General features: G+C 42.8%; 1 protein-coding gene across 1 annotated transcript in view; it reads left to right on the top strand.

Annotated features, from left to right (window-relative positions):
* The first annotated feature begins 16,418 nt into the window (after positions 1-16,418).
* EIF1B (eukaryotic translation initiation factor 1B) overlaps positions 16,419-16,800 on the top strand; it is a 2,446-nt gene continuing 2,064 nt past the window's right edge. The window contains exon 1 of the mRNA XM_010835474.1: positions 16,419-16,731. Coding sequence (XP_010833776.1) covers positions 16,701-16,731 — 31 coding nt within the window. The 5' untranslated portion in view covers positions 16,419-16,700. The remainder of the gene's footprint in view (positions 16,732-16,800) is intronic.

The following is a 16,800-nucleotide window of genomic DNA, read 5'->3' as shown; positions in this document are numbered from 1 at the left end:
TTTTGCTTTGGCATCTGGTCCCATCACTTCATGGGAAATAGATGGGGAAACAGTGGAAACAGTGTTAGACTTTATTTTCGGGGGCTCCAAAATCACTGCAGATGGTGATTGCAGCCATGAAATTAAAAGACGCTTACTCCCTGGAAGAAAAGCTATGACCAACCTAGATAGCATATTGAAAATCAGAGACATTACTTTGCCAACAAAGGTCCGTCTAGTCAAGGCTATGGTTTTTCCAGTGGTCATGTATGGATGAGAGAGTTGGACTATGAAGAAAGCTGAGTGCCGAAGAATTGATGCTTTTGAAGTGTGGTGTTGGAGAAGACTCTTGAGAGTCCCTTGGACTGCAAGAAGATCCAACCAGTCCATCCTAAAGGAGATCAGTCCTGGATGTTCATTGGAAAGACTGACGCTGAAGCTGAAACTCCAATACTTTGGCCACCTCATGCAAAGAGTTGACTCATTGGAAAAGACTGATGCTGGGACGGATTGGGAGAAGGAGGAGTAGGGGACAACAGAGGATGAGATGGCTGGATGGTATCACCGACTTGATGGACATGAGTTTGAGTGAACTCCGGGAGTTGGTGATAGACAGGGAGGCCTGGTGTGCTGCTGTCCATGGGGTCACAAAGAGTTGGACACGACTGAGCGACTGAACTGAAATGAACTGAATGAGAACATGCCACAGGCAGCCCACTGACCTGAGGAACAGATTCACATCCAACCTTTAGCCAAGTCTATTGAGCCCAGGAGGTCATCAAAGCCACCCCAGGCAACATGTAGACATACGAACAAGAATAAATCATTGCCCCTTCAAAGCACTGAGCTTGGGAGTTGTTTATTATGGAGTAATAGGTAACTGATACACTATGTGAAAAATTAGTTTTATAACCTTAGATTAATCCTTGTGTTAGTGACGAAATGAAGATGAGTGGATGCCAAAAGTAAAATCACATGCCAATATAAAAGATATATAAGCAACTATTGAACTACTTGTCTTTGACATTTTGTTAAATATGGAACTTCTGTTACATTTTTGAAGTATCTTTCTGTGTACATGTTGATCTTTCACAAAGGGTCCTCTATTCCTTGAAATTTTGGACAAAACTTTAAAGTACAGGAGGCACTAGGTACATTCCTTTAAAAATAACTTTTCGAATGACAGCCACTTTATTTTCTCCCAGGGGAAGTATTTCCCATACAAAATTTGCATTTTACAGAACAGTAGGTTTCGTGAGCCTTCTGTCACTACAATTGAGTTGTAATTATGATAAAGTGCAGGTAAATGGCGTTGCATTTTAAAGAGCTTTCAAGGGACCAGAAAAACTTTAATATGCACTTCAAACATTGGAAATCCCAAAGAAGTTATTCAGAAGGATCAGATTTGGTAGAATCAAGTCCTCAAATATAGAAAAATATGTTTTATATCAAAGTTATCATGTTTGATAAAGATGAAAGATTAAAGGCAGTGCTTCTCAAACTTTAATGTGCAAATTCTGATTCAGCAGGCCTGGTGGGACCCATGACGCTACATTTCTAACAAGCTCCTGAGTGCTGCTGCTGCTGCTGGTTATACTTTGAGTTGTTGTCGTTCAGACCCTAAGTCATGTCCAGCTCTTTGTGACCCCATGGACCGCAGTATGCCACGCTTTTCTGTCCTCCACTATCTCCCAGAGTTTCCTCAAATTTATATCCACTGAGTCGGTGATGCTATCTAACTATCTCTTCCTTCGTCACCCCCTTCTCCTTTTGCCTTCTATCTTCCCAAGCATCAGGGTCTTTTCCAGTGAGTCAGCTCTTTGCATCAGGTGGCCAAGGTACTGGAACTTCAGCTTCAGCACCAGTCCTTCCGATGAATATTCAGGGTTGATTTCCTTTAGGATTGATTGGTTTGATCTCCTTGCAGTCCAAGGGACTCTCAAGAATCTTCTCCAGCACCACAATTCAAAAGCATCAATTCTTCAGCACTGAGCCTTTTTTATAGACCAGCTCTCATATCCATAAGTGACTACTAGAAAAACCGTAGTTTTGACTATACAGACCTTTGTCGGCAAAGTGATGTCTCTGCTTTTTGATATGCTGTCTAGGTTTGTCATAGCTTTTCTTCCAAGGAGCAAGCATCTTTTAAAAATTCCATGACTGCAGTCACTGTCCACAGTGATTCTGGACTCCAAGAAAAGAAAACCTGTCACTGATTCCACCTTTTCTCCGTATATTTGCCACAAAGTGATGGGAGTGGATGCCATGATCTTAGTTTTTTGAATGTTGAGTTTCAAGTCAGCTTTTTCACTCTCCTCTTTCACCCTCATCAAGAGACTCTTTAGCTCCTCTTCACTTTCTGCCATTAGAGTGGTATTATCTGCATATCTGAGGTTGTTGATATTTCTCCCAGAAATCTTGATTCTAGCTTGTGATTTATCTAGCCTGGCATTTCACATGATGTACTCTGCATGTAAGTTAAATAAGCAAGGTGACAATATACAACCTTGACGCACTCCTTTCCCAATTTGGAACCAGTCAGCTGTTTCATATTCAGTTCTATGACCTTCATTCAGCTTCTTGACCTTCATATAGGTTTCTCAGGAGACAGGTAAGGTGGTCTGGTATTCCCATCTCTTTAAGAATTTTCCACAGTTTGTTATGATCCACACAGTCAAAGGCTTTATTTAGGGTAGTCAATGAAGCAGAAGTAAATGTTTTTCTGGAATCCCCTTGTTTTTCCCATGATCCAGCAAAAGTTGGCAATTTGATCCCTGGTTCTTCTGACTTTTCTAAACCCAGTTTGTACACGTGGAAGTTCTCAGTTCACATTCTTTGGCATTGCCCTTCTTTGAGACTGGAATGAAAATTGACCTTTTTCAGCCCTGTGGCCCACTTTGAGTAGCAGTGCTCAATAGAGTCCCTCAGAGAGGCCCCTGCAGGGCTGAGGTCCAGGTGCCCACAGTGGTAACCTGTTCATTGATGCTTTCTTGTGACTTTTTCTCCCTTCACTCTCACATTCTCCCTCCCTCAGCATATACCCTGGGGGTCACTTCCCAAATTAACCACTTAATGCAGAATCTCCTTTGGGGAAACTTCAAACTAAGACATTCCCTGCACTGCATTTACATGTGTGATTATCTTTCTCCTGCACTGACCTGAAAGCCCCTTGAGGAAGTGGGTTCCGTTCATAATCACACAGAGCTTGGCACAGAGCAGGTGCTTGAAACAAATCTGGTTCACCTATTGTGGCCATGGTGGTCCTACCTCCAGCCTGTGGTTACCCCGTGACCAATCGACAACTGAAGATGGTGCCCCACAGGCACCTTCAGGCCCATCCAAGGCTGGGGGTGAGCACCCTTCTGACACTGAAGTGTATAGAAGGGATCTCAACACCAAGGTGGAGAAGCAAGAGGCTCCCCCTAACCTCTACTTCACTCCCTCCCTTTTCTAAAGACTGTGGAGCAACTTCAGGCGGCAGTGAAATGGTCCAGGCTGCGCAGAATCCCAAAGCACAAGCTCCTATATCCACAGATGCTCACAGTCTGTAGGCCCCAGTGAGACACCAGTAACTTTGAGTGGGCCTCTTAAAGCACTGTCTCTAAGCTGGTCAAGAGCTACCACAGAGTTCTTGGGTGCCATCACTCCTTCCTGCCATCCATGATGAGGCAGGGAAGACATTGAAAAGTTATTTTTTTCACTGACTTCTGAACAAAACCCGTGTTCCCAGGCTGACCCATCTTTTCTCTGAGTGGACTTCTCTCCTTCATCCTTTGCCCATAAAAACCAGAACTTGGGGGGAACTCTAAAGTTAGAAAGCAGTTTCCAAAGTGGGGTACAGACTGCACAAAGGATACAGAAGAGGGTCCACTGGGGTCAGGTGAAAGAGCATACTCATCCTTGAACTCACTTTCTATGTGGAAGTAAGCTTTACCAAGATTAAATATGTGGATAGATGCAAGTGCACGTAATAATTTATAAATGAACATACATATTTCAGGGATGCACTGTCAAACAGTTTTTACTGATGGGATGTGTGGCCCAAAACATTTGGAGACCACCCACTAGTTAGAAAACCTTGTAAGCTTTTCTTTTTTTGGTGCATTGTGCAGTTGGCGAGATCTTAGTTCCCCGACCAGGGATCGAACCTGTGCCCCCTACATTGGGAGTGCAGAGTCTTAACCAATGGACTGCCAGGGAAGTCCCCCTTGTAAACTTCTGATGACTCAAATTTCCCCTCCAACCAGTCCCCATCACCATCCCTGTCAAGGACAGTGCTACGCTCAAAATGTAAGCCAGTGCTTAAAGAGCAGCTGAAGGAAGGGCAGAGGGGAGGGGGTAACACAGAGAGCCCCAGTCTATGGGTTGAGCCCTGGGATGAGCGCTGTTCCATCCCTCTAGGGAAAAGCTTTGTGTCTGTCTCATCTGTTTCCTTTGCTCTCTCCAGCCCAGGGAAAAAATGTCAATTCACTATCCAGCCATCTTAACTTAACTTCCTGGAGACTTTGGATTACTGTTGCCTCAAAACAACCCAATGAGCTGCCTTGAGGAAGGGGGATTCCAGTCACATATCCCTGGGGCTCTCTGAAGTGGACAAAGTTAAATCTCTGCTTGGAGGGCCAGGTGAGCTGGGATGGAGCCAGGTGGACCAGGTAACAGCCCCCTCCTCTACCCATCCCTGCCTTTCTTCATAGCACAGTGCCCAGAGCCAGCCAGCCAGGCAGAGGCCGCAGAGTTTACAAGTCCAGCAACCTGAGCGCCCCCAGGAAGTCTGCTTGTGCAGGAAACATCCTCTGCCCACCTGCCCACTCTCAAGATCTTCCATGAGTCCAGGAGACTCTGTCCTCTGCTGTCATCAGAGCAATCTGGGGAGTATGCCTTTGGCAACTCCTACACAGCACTACCAAGTTTGCAAGTTCTCGGCTTTGTACCTGCTCAGGGAGAGACGGGGCTGGGCGCCTGGGAACCTTCTCCTCCGTGTGCTGTGTATCAAAAAGACAAGAAGCAACGCTGGCCCAGAGACAGGATGTGCCCCAAGCATGAGGTGCTCGGTGCCAAGGTGACAGGATGAAATGGTATGCAACTGCTGTCCTCATTCACTGAGCAATGTGGTAATCACCTAACGGAAGATGCAAGCGCGATCTGCAGGCAGCGATGGTGGTCAGTGTTTCCTATGGCACTTCTACCTTCAACGTGCCCTTTCCTGCTTCCTGGTAATGACAATAATTTGCACTTTCAAGCCTGTCCTTTCTGATTTATTCTTCTCTATTATTTCATTCATTTTGTAACAAACCCACTGGGAAGTCAGAAAAAAAAAAAGATTTTTTATCTTTAAAAGGGAAAATCTGGACAAGTATTCTTTGTCCTGATAAATGCAGACCATGTGTCATGAATGCTCTGCCGCTGAAAACAGACTGTGAATCAGCGCTTCCACCCTGTTTGTAATTTGGGTCTTTGTAGAACCATCCTGGCAATGAATGAGTTCCTGTCATCGGTCTGGCAGAACTGAGGTTCTTCTTTGTCTTTAAATGACACTGTTATTGTTTTATCTGTGCCCAGTAGCAATTCTTCTCAGTGACCCTGGCCTGTTGAAACGCTGACTGTCTGTGGCACAACAGCTCTGCTGATGCCACTTGGCTAGATGTCAGCTTGGTGCCCATCGATTGTTAAACTGTCTGATGACAAAGGAATAAGTTACCACTTCTTGATTTGAGGCAGTTGGGATTCTGCTCCCCTGGCCTCCACTTTGTCTTTGATTGCCGGGGAAAATGGTTGTCTTGGCTAATGTTAAAAGACAGATCTAAGTGTGGTTGGAAAGTCTGTTCCAGGCATTGTCAGAGCTGGACTGTAATAGTGTATGTAACTCTGGACCACAGCTCCTGGTAGGGCCCTATTTACCCTTTGTGGCTCACAAACCACTCAAGCTAGGACCCTTCTCAACTCTGCATCTTCCCACATTACATTCAATCCTCTGAAATGCCTCCCTCTGACTTTGAAAACCCTTACCTATCCTTTGAGAAGGCTCGGTTCAAAAGTCCCCTCTGATGGTTCCTGACCCTCCCCAGCTCAGGAGAAGCCTAGTGTAGCCCAGATGTTTGGAGGTAAGAGTAAGCTCCGTGCCAGGAAAAATTTACATTCCAGTCTATACTGCTTCAAACCCCCAATTCTATTTCCCTTAAAGCCCAAAGCTTTTCCCAAAAGCCTGTGAATTTGGGCTTATGGAGATCAATGGTTGTGCATCCCTGTTGCAGCCTCTGTTTTTTCCTTAATTGATTTATTTTTCATTAGAGGATAATTGCTTTACAACACTGTGTTGGTTTCTGCCATACATCAGTATGAATCAGCCATAGGTATACATATGTCCCCTCTCTCTTGAACCTCCCTCACATCTCCATCAACAGATGAATGGATAAAGAAATTGTGGTACATATATACAATGGAATATTACTCAGCAATGAAAAGGAACACATTTGAGACGGTTCTAATGAGGAGGATGAACCCAAAGCATATTGTACAGAGTGAAGTAAGTCAGAAAGAGAAAAGAAGCCTCTGTTTTATACTGTATCGATCCAGAAGGGAAATGTAACCTCTCCAACAATTTGCACTTAAAACAACAGCAACAACAAAGAGATCAACCAGCCCTGTAGCAGACCTCACTGAAGGACGAGGATCGGGGATGGGGGAGAAGTCGGGGGGCAGGGGCACACGGTATATCGCGTCATACGTGACAATCTAATTTAGACACTCCTGTTCCTCAAAAGCCTTTTTTCCAACCAATAGCAGTCTCTCCACATGGCACCAGTCTCCTACTGTGCCCTGACTTCCTGTCTTTGACTAGAGAATTGCTTGGCCAACTCCTAGGGCCTCTCTGATGCCTTGGCCCCACTGAAAACTCAGGGTTTAAGTGGGATTATACTAGTATAGACAACACTAGTATATATAAACTAGTTAACCATCAAGGACTTACTGTATAGCACAGGGAACTATACTCAATTTCTTATAATAATGTATAAGGGAAAAGAATCTGAGAAAGTATATTGTACACACACATATGTGTGTGCATGAACCACTCTGAATCACTGAATTACTTTGTTGTACACTTGAATCTAACACAACATTGTAAATCAACTATACTTCAGTTTTAAAAAGTAAAGAATACATATGCCAATCCCCACTCCCCCTACAAAATCTAAACATTTCACAAAATTCTAGTCCCTAATCAAAATTCTAGATGATGTTCAAAGTAGGTGTTGCTGCATTGGAGGCCGACTCAGAGACCAAGCAGACAGAGTGGAGAGAAGGGAAGAAGTGGCAGGGTCCCCAGGCTTCCCGCCAAGGCTGCTGGGTCAGTGGCAGTTTCAGTAGCTGAGAATGTGAAAATAGATTTGGGGAGTTTGCTCACATTTTCACATGAACTGATTTTGCAGTAATCCGCCACCATGAAAGACGTCTAAAATGGTCATCTTGAGTAACTGAAAGAGGTCCTTCATGGACTGCTTGTACCACTTCCTCCACTGTTTTTAACTGAGCATTCTAGCTCTGCAACATGGTGACTGAGTTTATGGCTAACAATTTCTAATATTTTCACTATATCCTAGCCCATGCATGAAGACAAATCTCATCCCATCTGTTTTTCCTGCTAATGGGTCAGTGATGTCCCTACAGCTAATTATAGCAATTACATACAAAATAACATGTTTACTTTGCAAAGCCAGACTCAGTGTTTGTGACTGGGTAGATCTGACAGATGCACAGCTGTTTCTAAGAAGGTGAAGGTCTTTACTCTTTTTCATCTGTAAGCAAAAGCCACATGGAACCCCTTTTGTCAATTACCAGGAAAAAAATGCTATTGAGGATGCTGTCTGTTACACAGACAGCCTGGGGTCCTTTATTTATTTTGGAATTATACTCCAAGAAACAATGACACTGCCCTCCCAACTCATTGCTTCACTGACAGCTCTGCAAATTCTCAAGTTTCTGTAAAAAAGAATTCTTATTAAAGATGCCTAATATTCCAAGTGAATTGAGGTGAGCTGAACTCAGGAGTAGATTTTCTTTCACTTAGTCTGTTTCCTCACCCTCTCTCCATGTCCTATCCATTTCTCAAAGCAGAATGGCTTTGTTTACATAACTGTCCATGTTTGTTTCCCTTCTTTACAGTTGCTTTTGATGCAGAATAACTTCCTCTCCATGTTTGTTTTTCTTGAGCTCAAGGGGAAGTTCTAATGCATTCCCTCCTTGCCGGTTGCTTATGATAACCAGTGTAACCTAAGTGGAGGGGATCTGAGATCCTCCCTGGTCGCATGAATGTTTGGAAGTAGTCAGCTTGTCTACTTCAGCTCTGTCCCCTAACCCTGACACCATGATGCCACTGAATGCAGCTAGAAGGTTGCCAGTCTACCGGGCTCAGCTGTCCTCAGCTCGTGATAACCACTCATAACCCAGCCTTTGGGATGCACACTTCCTTTCCTTGACTTCCAACATACCATCTCCTGATTTTTCCTCTTATCTTAATAAACACACTGACACAGTTTGAGCAAAGAAGGAGTCAGCAAAGCAGTTGAAAATAGCATGACCAATGAGATGGAAGAAAAGCAAGAGACGATGAAGTCGCAGCAGCCAAGAGAAGAAAAGAGTAGTTCATGCTGTCAAATGCTGCCAAGTCAGAAACAGTGAGACAGCATTGGGTTGGCAACATAGGGTCAAGCACACTTGGGCATGGATGATCTCAGCATAGCAGCGGAGATGGAAGCCTGTACGGAGGAGTTAAGGAGAGATGAATCATGAACAAGCAGAGACAGTGACCTTAGACAACTTTTTGGAAGAGAAGAGAAATGGGTCCTGGAAGAAAAGAACATGTGTCAAAGGAATTTTTGTTTTCGTCTATTAAGACGTATGATTCTAGAGCATATTTGCATCCTGGTGGAAGTAAGTCTATAGAGAAAGAGACATTATAGATGCAAGAGGGAGAGGTGGATACTTCCAGGAGCAACATCCTTGAAAGTGCAAAAGAGGAAAACAGGGATGCTCAACCAGGGTAACAAGCTGGCAAGGCAAAGAGCACAGGGACAAATGCAGTGAGATTTGGAGATTTGGTGGCTGGAGTTTGTTTCCATTTGATTGCTTCTATAGTCTCAGTGAAATACAACCAAGGTCATCAGCTGAGAAGGAACACGGGGGAAGGAATTTGGGTTTGAGAAGACCGATGTATGAAATCATCATTGGAGAGAGTGAGAAAGAGGAAAACATCTGAGTAAGTGCCGTAAGAACTGTGACGCTGAATGCCCATTTGGGATTTGTGGTCCAGAATTTAAAATGAAGCTAAGGAAAATACAAGTATTGTGTGGAAAGCACTTAGCCCGGACCTGGTACATATGGCACACTTAGTAGGTGCAAGCTAGTACTATATTGCCACATGAATATTTCTGTTTTCTTTGCTTAGATGAGACACAATCCTATTAAAAAGAAAAAGAAAAAGGAATAAAGAAAGAAACTGAATCTTGGCTGAGATTGTTTTACCAGCCTTGTAAATTCACTAAATGAAGAAAATGTTTCCAATAAAGGTGATTAAACTCAAAAGTCTTGAAACCCTAGACCCGAGAAACTGACAAAATATGAACAGCGTGATATCAATTAAATAAGATTTTATAAGGACATGGCACCACAGGTTGATATCTCAGTGTAGCTGTTACCAGAGCTTTAGGCAGACCCACGACATAAGGACATGGTTGTTCTAGGATTACATAGCATGATGGGCAGATTGTGATATGGGAATATTGAATATTAAAAAAATAACCGATGGCTCAGTTAAAAGAGTAATACAATCGATTAAGTCGCCCTCATATTAAAGTGAACTAAGAAAAGAATTCATGCAAGCTATTATTACAATGAAAGCATCAGCATAAATTTGAGACTTGGAAAGGTCACTGGTCTATCCTTGAAAGAAGCAACAACCTGTGTCATGCCACTTCCAGAAACTGAATGAGCTCATATAACATGCAGCCTTAACTCCCACGCTGTGGTCCTGGCTTTCCCCTCATTGAGTGGCAGAAGGGGGCAGTGTCTTTGGCGAATAGAGCCAGGTAATCAACTAAAATCTTTTTTTTCATCTTCACACGACCATTGAGCTCATGTCCTTTCATTGGTCAGTGTGTTGAGAAAGGGAGAGATCAGTCTCTTCTCAGTGTGGTAGTTCAGACTGGGCCTGTACCTGCAAGTTAAAGCTCAATGAAACGATACTGTGCACCTTTCCAAAGAGGCTTTTTTGAAGCTAGCTGACTTACCACTATGGTGTCCATTTTTCTTTCCCATGCTGTTAAGGGGTTTCATCTCCTCTGAAAGACAGGAAGTCTCTATCAATTCTATTTGAGTACCATCAGATCTCCAATCCCCTTCTCCATGTCCCAAGCCCCCTCCGACCCTACTGACTAAAATGCAACTCTTGGGAATGGTTTTGGTTGAGTCTGTTTTGTAAGTCTGTCATTTTGATTGGTTAATGACTTGAGGTATGGAGAATTCTTCAGCTCCTGGCTGGTGAACATTTCTCTGTGCTCCTACAGGATGGCAAAACTCTCTATTTAAAGTTTTGTATATTAAATTCTAAAGTATATTATTAAAATATACTTACTTATGATTGGTCATCTTGGCATATCTGGGTTAATACTATTCTTTTGGGTATAGTGCTGACTTGATTTGCTAATATTTTACTTACTACGTTGAAAATGAATCAGAGAAACTTTTTTTTTACTTTTTTGTATCCTATTTTTTTTACCACTATTTTATTGAGATATAATTCACATCCCATATAATCTACCCATCATCATAATCAACTGGGCACTGAAGAACGGATGCTTTCCATCTGTGGTGCTGGAGAAGACTCTTGAGAGTCCCTTAGACTACAAGGAGATCAAACCAGTCAATTCTAAAGGAAATCAACCCTGGATATTCATTGGAAGGACTGATGCTTTGGCCACCTGATTCAAAGAGCCAATTCATTGTAAAACATTCTAATTCTGGGAAAGATTAAGGGCAGGAGGAGAAGGCAGGCAGCAGAGGATGAGATGGTTGGATAGCGTCACTGACTCAATGGACAGGAGTTTGAGCAAACTCCGGGAGACGGTGAAAGACAAGGAAACCGGGTGTGCTGCAGTCCATGGGTTGCAGAGTCAGACATGACTCAGCGACTAAACAATAATCAATTTTAGAACATTCTCATTAACTCAAAAAAGAAACTACATATTCAGTAGCTGCAACTACCCATTTCCCCTCAAACACATCCCCAGTCCTAGGTAACAACTCATCTACTTTCTGTCTCTATAGCTTGGCCAATTTTAGACAACTCACCTAAGAGGGGTCACACAGTATGTGGTCTTCTGTGACTGGGTTCTTTCATTTGGCCTCATGTTTTCAAAGTTCATCCACACCGCAGCATGTATCATTCCTTTTTTGGATGAATATATTCCATTTATGGATATACCCAATGTTGCTTATTCATTCATCAGTTGATGGACATTTGGGTGTCCTGGGTGTTTTTACACAATTGGTATGCTTTGCACTGGGTACCAAGTTTTACATGTTATCTATTGTGCCAATATTATAATTATAATAATATAATAACATCTATATTATTAAATGTATCTATATCTTAATTTTTGTTTACCATACATAAGTTTCTGAAACAAATGTGTTACTGTATTCCATTATGGCTGCAAATTCATCAATTTCTCAATATTTTTCTTTTTTTTGCCTCATACGCATTTTGCCAAGTTGTAAGGAATATAAAAGTCTGTGACTCATATCCTTGGTCCAACATAACTATGATCCAGATAAACCGTTCTTCTTTGTCCTGCTTAATGTAATTCTTGAATTCATTTTTCCCAATAGTCATATTGTTATACGCTGCTTTTCAACTAGCAGTTGCTTGCAATAACTTTTTCGGTCTCTGTCATTCGACCTTAAATGTATCATAAATAGCACCTAGGTAAAGTTTTGCAGCCATTTTAGTTAACAGAAAAATGTAACATTCATGCTTGTGATTGCTGGTAATTATGTACTTTTAACATCTTTATTATGATTTAGTGTTTTAAATTTACTGTATGATTTCTTGCTGCTCTTTTCTACATTTTCTTACCTTTTGTTGGATTGAAAAAAGCATGAAATTTCTATTCTTCTAAAAGTCACCCATAAAATATTTCACCCTCATTACATACCAATGTGATTTAGGCATAACCATAATCTTTACTGAGTTCTCTATGTACCTATGTTCTTTTATTTGTATCTTTCTCTTCTTTGAGTTTTAATTTTTCTGGAGTGTGTCATCAATACTGTGCATGGGAGTAAACTTTCTGAGTTTTTAAACATTTTGAAAAATGCCTTTGTCTTCTTCTTGCATATTATTTTGCCAAAATATAGGATTTCAGGCCCATAATATCAGAATTTTAAAGATGTTTTGTAATCTTTAATAATCCAGTGAAGCTAGTGTTTCAGCATTTCCTCCATTAACTGATTTGTTTTTCTTTCCTTTAGGAGGAAAGAAATGTCTAATCTGTTGATGACATACCCGTATTGTTCAGTGCTAAATTTATTCTTCCCCAAAACATGTATTTTCTGACATTATTAGGGATCTTTGGATAGTGAAGATAACAAGCTAGCCATTTTGAGCGAATTACTATTCCCTTCTCTTTAATGATAGCATAACCCTTGATTATTATTATTAATTTCAATGATCTATCATTCAAGTTCCCACTGCAGGTTAAGTAGGTTTCTGGAGATGTGATTTTACTTTTGGCCTATGCAAATACTCATAATAGTGAGTTCTGCTCTAACACAATTCTACTATCTTCAATGACAAAAAAAGAATTAAATGTCTTAACTGATAATGTTTTCAAGCATTTCCTTTGTATCACACATTGCTAATGTAACAATCAAGTGTTCATGATAATAAGCTGAGGTTGTAAAGTGACTTTTTCTGACCTAGACACTAGGTCTAGATCCTCCTACATAAGGAGTCCCACATCTCTCAAGAACCGGCCTGGATTAGGATTCTTGTTGAGTCACCAGGAACAGCTGGTGGGAGGGGTGACCTCAGTGATGCTGAATTCAGAGCACAGCAGCTGAGACAGATGGTGAGCTACACTCACTGAAGCAGAAAACCTGAGCGCCACATCCTCACGAGGCCGCTGCAATCAGTAACCTCTGGATGGACAAAGACCCGAGTCCTCACCTGTTAGCATCTCTTCATGACTGGCTGATATGCGAAGCAGCTGCATAAAACCCACCATTGTCTCCATGGTAGGCAGACTACTGGGGACACTGTCCACTACCTCACAGTGTCCCCTTTTTGAGAGCCCAAGAAAAACACCGCCTGTGGCTCAGAGCCAGGCAAAGTCATTCCTCCTGCACAACTGGTATGTTTTCATCCTGGTAGGCATACGGATTTTCTAGCTGATTTTCTCTTTGTCTTAACCATTAGGAAGTTAAAAGCCAGATCTGAGGTTTCTCTCTAGCTTCGGGGGCTTTTATTTCTCAACTAGTCTAACATTTTTTTTTTAAATCTTCCCTGATTCCTTTAGTCACTACTACTGTTTTCTGCAAGTGATCTACACTCCCTTTGGAAATAAGGCAGAAAATAATCACCTTAAACTAGGCTGATATTGTTTAGAGATATTAATAAAAATAATAGATTTTAAGTGCTTAAATTTGTCCCTTTTATAACTTTACATATAGATCAAATCCTTTCACTCTAAACCAGTGCTGTCCAATAGAAATAGTATGTGAGCCATATGCAGTATTACATTTTCTAGTAGCCACATTCTAAAAAGAAACAGGTGAACTGAGACAATTTAAGTCTTCCAAATGTGTACTTTAGAGTGAGAGCACGTCACAGTTTGCAGTAGCTACACTGCAAGGCTTCAATAGCCACACGTCGTTAGTGGCTCCTGTATTGGACAGGTCAGGTCTAAATACAAAGTCAGAATGATGACTAGAGTCAGAAGGGTTTTCCAGACTATCATCACAATTGTTTTTGACCTGTATTCATAGTTGGCTTTGATTTCTGAGCTCCTGGGGATCTCTGATGTAAACAGTAGGTCCAAGAAAGTATGTGCTCTCCTGACACAGGTAATGACCATGAATACCCCAAGATTTCTGGATCTTTTTTAACGTCTCTATGTTTTTTTTTTCCTTGACTGGACCACTTTTGGCTCCTTCTAAGAAAAAACATAAAACAGTTTGAGATGTCTAGTAACAAAGAAAAAGAAATGGTTATGCATTTTGTTTATTCTTAAATTTCATCCAAATAAGTATTAAAAATTACTTTAAAGCACACTGATAAAGCTTCAAAACTAGAAAGCCATTGTAGGAATAATCAACAAATGAACAACAAAAAATGTTTGCTTCTCCTTCTTGTTTTTGAACCAGTTCTAACACTTTACACTTTAGTTTGGATAATAAAAGTGTCATTCATTTAAGTCAGGACTAAAAGCCCCAAAATGTAGTTCAGATTTCTGAGAGTTGCCAATTTGATTCTTCAGGCAAATAATTTAACCCATGAAAGCCTCCATTTCTACATGAGTATAAACAGAGGAATAACTATATTATAGAATGGCTATGAAGATTAATATACTGTGTATAAAGCTTACAACAGGCAAATAGTATGTACTCAATAAATTATCCATTTATTATTTTTTATAATAGTAAATTATTTATAATAGTAAATTATTCACTTACTATTATCATAGTTAATCACAAAAGATTATTAAATCCAGGATTGGGAAGACTCTGATGCTGGGAGGGATTAGGGGCAGGAGAAGCGGACGACAGAGGATGAGATGGCTGGATGGCATCACCGACTCGATGGACGTGAGTCTGGGTTAACTCCGGGAGTTGGTGATGGACAGGGAGGCCTGGCGTGCTGCGATTCATGGGGTCGCAAAGAGTCGGACACGACTGAGCAACTGAACTGAACTGAAACTGGGGCCTGCACATTGTCAATCCACAGCTAAAACTGTGGGTGGGTGGGGAGGAGAGTGGATTCCTAAAACCGGATGGAAAATAAGAGTCCACCTACATTTTCACTAATCTCTAAACAAAAGTTAGCTTTTGTTTCATTATGAATGCTGGCAACATCAAAGTAGTATCTGAAGGATCTGTAACTTTGCACCAGTAGAAGTCACTGATATTTTCATATTACATTTCTGATGCTTACAGACATCTCAAAATATTTGTCACCTTTTCGAAATTCCAGCCTTTGTGAGATCTGCTGCTAGATCTTCTCAATTAAGGCATTAGTAAAGAAGCAATACTATGTTATCAATGTATTGGTTTTAATTTCAATAGTTTCCTTTGTAATCCAACATTCATTTCAGGCACTTAAAAGGATTATTCTGAGAATGGGTCCATAGGTTTCACAAGACTGCCATGGCACAAAACAAGGTTAAGAATCCCTTTCAGTCTATCTCTTTGCTTCCAGAAGGCCAACCAAGTTTTACAATTGAGCACCTGACTGGGTGAGCCCATTCCCATAGTCTCAGGTTTGTTTTTCTGTTTATAGCTTGATAGGAAGATATTACTGTTCCGGTGTCTGACTCTGTCAATTAACCTTCGTGTTCAAGGTTCTGTGTTAAGCTGACAGGTTGATTTTCTGGTGCATTCGATCGACTTGGGGAATATATGTGACTCCCACTGGATGCCAGGCCTTTGGTGAAGCTGGGCAGTGGTTTCAAAGCGGAGGTTCCAGATGAGTAGAATTAGCGTCTCCTGTCAGCTTGTTAGATATGCAAATTCTCGGGTCACACCCCAGACGTCCTAAAACCGAAGCTCCGGGGTGTCCATCAGTCTGTATTTTAAGCCCTCGGGGAGATGTACGCTAGAGTTTGAGAACCACCGTGATAGACACACTCGGAGGACAGCACAATCCTGGGTAGGAGGCCCCCACCTCGACCCTTGGTAGGAACTAACAGGGCTCCTGCAACCGGACGAGGCGGGAGATTGGGAAGGGAGATGATGAGGGGCGTCCATCGAGTCGAAAGCCGGGACTTGGGGCCTTGTTCTGCTCCTGTACCCCGATTTTACTTACATTACCCAGGGCCTCGAGGGTGACTGACGGAGATTATCCGCCTACCCTCCCCTGACCCCGCCAGCACCGACCCCTCCGGGCTGCCACCCTACGGCGAGAAAAGACGAGTCAAGGGAGAGTGTGCTAGACACCGGGAAGGACAGGGCTAGACAACGAGGGTTCTAGCCAGACAGATCGGCGGCCCGCTAAACCCTTCCCTGCCCAAGCCACCCCGTGCTGGGGGGCGCACACCCTGCTGGGAATTGAGGTCCCGGAAGCCCACCCTTTCCAGGCTTTCCGGACTGTCTTGCCTCGAGAAAACTACAAGTCCCAGAGTGCTTGGCGAGGGCGGGTCACGTGGGAGGGGCGGCGGGCGCGGCTAAATAGTCTCCGTCGGCCATTTTGTGGGAGAAGCCGCAGCGCCGCCTCTTCTTTCGCGTCTTCGCATCCGTTGCCGCCGCCTCTTCCTCCGCCTCCTCCTTCGCCTCTTCCTGCCTCCTCCCGGCTTCCGCCGCCGCCGCCGCCGCCGCTCAAGCCGCATCCCAGCCCCGGGGCCAAGCGTCTCCGTATTTGTTTCCGTTTTTTCGCCACTACAGCCTCCTGACACGGTGATCCGGGCGGGCCCCGCAGGAATTTTATCCCCACACCGGCCTCACACTAGTATCGCATGTCCACTATCCAGAACCTCCAATCTTTCGGTAAGAGCGGGTCGCCCCGCCGCCTCCTCCCGCCCACCGCGTCCTCCGCGCGCCTCTCGGCTGTCCAGC

The sequence above is a fragment of the Bison bison genome, unplaced genomic scaffold (assembly GCF_000754665.1).
Source record: "Bison bison bison isolate TAMUID 2011002044 unplaced genomic scaffold, Bison_UMD1.0 scf7180017864043, whole genome shotgun sequence".
Lineage (NCBI taxonomy): Eukaryota > Metazoa > Chordata > Mammalia > Artiodactyla > Bovidae > Bison > Bison bison.
Note: the sequence above shows the minus strand (reverse complement) of the source record. Positions and strands in the feature narration are given on the sequence as shown.